The sequence below is a fragment of the Arachis ipaensis genome, chromosome B04 (genome assembly GCF_000816755.2).
Source record: "Arachis ipaensis cultivar K30076 chromosome B04, Araip1.1, whole genome shotgun sequence".
In the NCBI taxonomy this organism is placed as follows: Eukaryota; Viridiplantae; Streptophyta; class Magnoliopsida; order Fabales; family Fabaceae; genus Arachis; species Arachis ipaensis.
In genome coordinates, this window is record NC_029788.2 from 89,743,709 (window position 1) to 89,747,044 (window position 3,336).

The 3,336-nt window shown below is 32.0% G+C and overlaps 1 protein-coding gene across 1 annotated transcript in view; it reads right to left on the reverse strand.

The window, feature by feature from the left end:
• Nucleotides 1–3,336, reverse strand: part of LOC107639475 (laccase-17) — a 4,935-nt gene that overhangs the window by 651 nt on the left and 948 nt on the right. Inside the window, exons 3-6 of the mRNA XM_016342982.2 lie at nt 2,199–2,443; nt 1,968–2,096; nt 1,390–1,878; nt 147–623 (exon numbers count right to left, since the gene is read on the reverse strand). Of these exons, the coding sequence (XP_016198468.1) occupies nt 147–623; nt 1,390–1,878; nt 1,968–2,096; nt 2,199–2,443 (1,340 nt within the window). The remainder of the gene's footprint in view (nt 1–146; nt 624–1,389; nt 1,879–1,967; nt 2,097–2,198; nt 2,444–3,336) is intronic.

Genomic DNA, 3,336 nt, shown 5'->3' on the forward strand with positions numbered 1-3,336 from the left:
TATTAGAGGAATATTTTTTGAAACGTTAATGGAATTAACTAGAATAATGTAGCATACATCGATTCCAGCGTAATAAAATGGTTTCATCAACTTATCATAGCTATGAACCGAATAATCCGGTATAGAATAATGTTGTTTAAACTTACCAGGGTTATCTGCTAAGAACCGAATAGCCACCCATCCACCAGAAGGGACTCCTACGGTGTTCCTTTCAACTGGATCAACAAGATTGAATTTCGCAGGGTCCTTATTCGGATCGAAGTTACCAAATCCTTGTCCAACAACAAAGAAATTGAAACCATGCAAATGCAGAGGGTGGCTTTCAGCACCAAGAATGCTAGTGTCCTGCAATACAAGCTCCACACTCGTGTTGAATGGAAGAACCGCTAACTTGGTTCCATTGTTAACCATAGTGTTGTTGGGTGGAGTTCCAGTGTAGTTGAATGGGATCAAGGGACTAACGGGAAAGTTAGACGAGTATATACCAAATGATTGACCAGAATGGTGGGCTTCAAGAAGAGAAGTAGTTACTGGGAGCGTGAACGACACGTTGTTCACCGATGCAGCGAACTTGGTTCCGTTAGGCCCTTGACAAGTTTGGTTATGGTCGCAAGGACTTGTACCTGTTCAAATATATTTAGGACCACATTATATAAATAAACAATGGTGTTTGATTCATCTAACCATTTTCACCTAATGAAATAATTTTTTTTGTTGTTTATAAATAAATATAAAATTAACATGGTAATAGTTCATTTTACTTAACTTATAAAAAATAAAATAAAAATATTATTTATACATTAAAATTAATTACTAAAATTAACTGTTAGTATATTTATATATAAATATAGTATAATTTAATTTATTTTTATTATGAATTTATATATGTATTTTATATTAGTATATATAAATAACATAATTGAAAACAAAATACTTAAATAATTTTTTGATTTTTTTAGTATAGTTACGGATATTTTAAAACTAATTATTTCAAATGTTCCTTTTCTATAATAGAATTTAGAAGACAAATATCCATATTTCATGTATTATTTTAAATAAAATGTTATTTGTAGATCAGTCACTAAAATTAATCATCAATATATTTATGTATAAATATATGTGTTTAATTTATTTTTAATGTGTATTTATATTTAAACATATATTTTATACTAATAGCTATAAATATATGTGTTTAATTTATTTTTAATGTATATTTATATTTAAACATATATTTTATACTAATAGCTGACTTTGGTAACTAATTTTAGTGTACAAATAACATAACTCTATTCCAATACATGTCTCAATCAATATTACTAATGATAATTGTGGAATATTAGCCCTTAAGATTTTTTAATATATAATATTTGAAATATATTGTAACATTACCGAGGCCGACTGTGAAGAAGAAGTGTCGATCGACATTCTGGGGAACGTTAGCCGGGAACTGAGGGCTCGCAAGGCTGCGAAGTTTGTTGGTAAATTTTGTTGCGAAAGAAGTGTCGTTGAGGGCAGGGAGAGTGGGTTTAAAGAGGGGAATCTTTGTTGAATGGAGAAGAATATTCGGTGGGACCTGGTATTCCAAGATTCCGGAAACGGTTGAATTGTCGAAGGTTCCTTGGCCAGTTGCATATGGTCTAGCACTCATGAAGAATGTAGCGTTAGGATAGTGGGGTTTTGTTTTGAGAAGAACGTTTGTAGTTTGGCCTGGTGCGATGAGAACAGTGTTTGTTTCAAATGGTTTCACGTAAATTGCATCTACATCAACAACTGTGAGGGTGTGGTCTGCGATGCTAAAGAAGAGTTCGTCGTTGAGTGCAGCGTTAATCAAACGGAGCAGGTAGGTTTTCCCTGTCTTCACCCTTAACTTGAATGTATCTGCAAATAAAACACTCCAATTTTGTCATTTTAAACAAGTATTGAATATGAAAAATTGTTTTGTGTGACATTTGTTTGGAACTTGGTACCTTTATCAGAGCAGTTATACAATGGCCCTGGAAGTCCATTGATAGTATAAGCATCAGATACATTTGGACCTCCACCTGTTTGTAATGCCTGTGCTATCACTACTTCAGGATCTGCATTAAACCATTCTCCTGAAAATTTTTTAAATAGTGAATGTATGTAGATCACCAAATTAATAAGGACATACACAAGAAGGGTGTTTTTTGTTGATCCTCTAATTAATTATTACATACCAAAAATGATGGGAACTTCCTTGTACGGTTTGGTGAAAGGATATGGAACACCATGCTTTGGAAGAATAATGAGAGGACCATAGACAGTTGATCTCAGCCATGAAATGTGAGCATGCCAAAAGAGAGTGCCTCTTTGACCCACAATTGTGAAATTGTAGACATAACTTCGGCCTGTTTGAATCGGGCATTGTGTAACATATGCTGGCCCATCAGCCCACCCTGATCGAAGTTGTCGAATTCCATGCCTATTTGCAACAAAACCGTACCAGGTGTTTTGTCATTAAGCTCATCTCTAATTTTGTTTACTATTTTGGGTTACGATAATGATAGAAAGACCAAAAGAAAAAAAGCTAGAAATTTTTTTATTTAGCATTTATTAATTGCTACAACTATTAATGAATACTAAATATAATAAATTTTAATTGATTTTGGCTAAATTTATTTGGTTATCAAATATTAAAGGTTAGTAGTTTATGCGTGGCAAAACTCAAAGTAAATCATGGAGATTTAAAATGACAAGTTCGTTTCTTACTATTTGAGGGAAAAAGTGGCAAGTTATACTTTTTCTAGATAAAAGGAATAAAGGAATAACAAGATGTCCAATTTATTTTGAACATTCAAAGAACTAACTTGTTAAGTGAAATTTTTTTAAGTCATTTTAAGTCCTAAACAAAACTATTTTGTCTCATGATTTTCATGGTTAAAAACTTCAAGTGTAATTAAAATTAGTGAGAAAAGGAATTTATAAAACTCAAAAAGTTGTCAAAAGGCCGAAATAGAGATTTATTAGAGCTACTAATTAAAGATAGATTAAGCTCCTTTTGACAAAGATGATAAAGTAAAATAATAAGAGGAATGCTAGGGGACTAGCAATTTTGATGTTTTGTAACCATCAATTGGCCATCAATAGTGTTTTTAATAGTGTGAGATTACATCTAATGGTGAGAAATCACCCACTTTTGTTTTGATGGTTAAGTGCTGGCCAGAAAATACAAAAGTTGCTGGCCCTAGACTTTTCCAAATAATAATACTCTAATCATCCTTATAAGGCTTAGACAATTGGACATCATGTTGACATTAAAGCTTGGTTTTATAAATTTTTTTAAGAGGTGTTTATATTTTTTAGTAAATAAAAAAT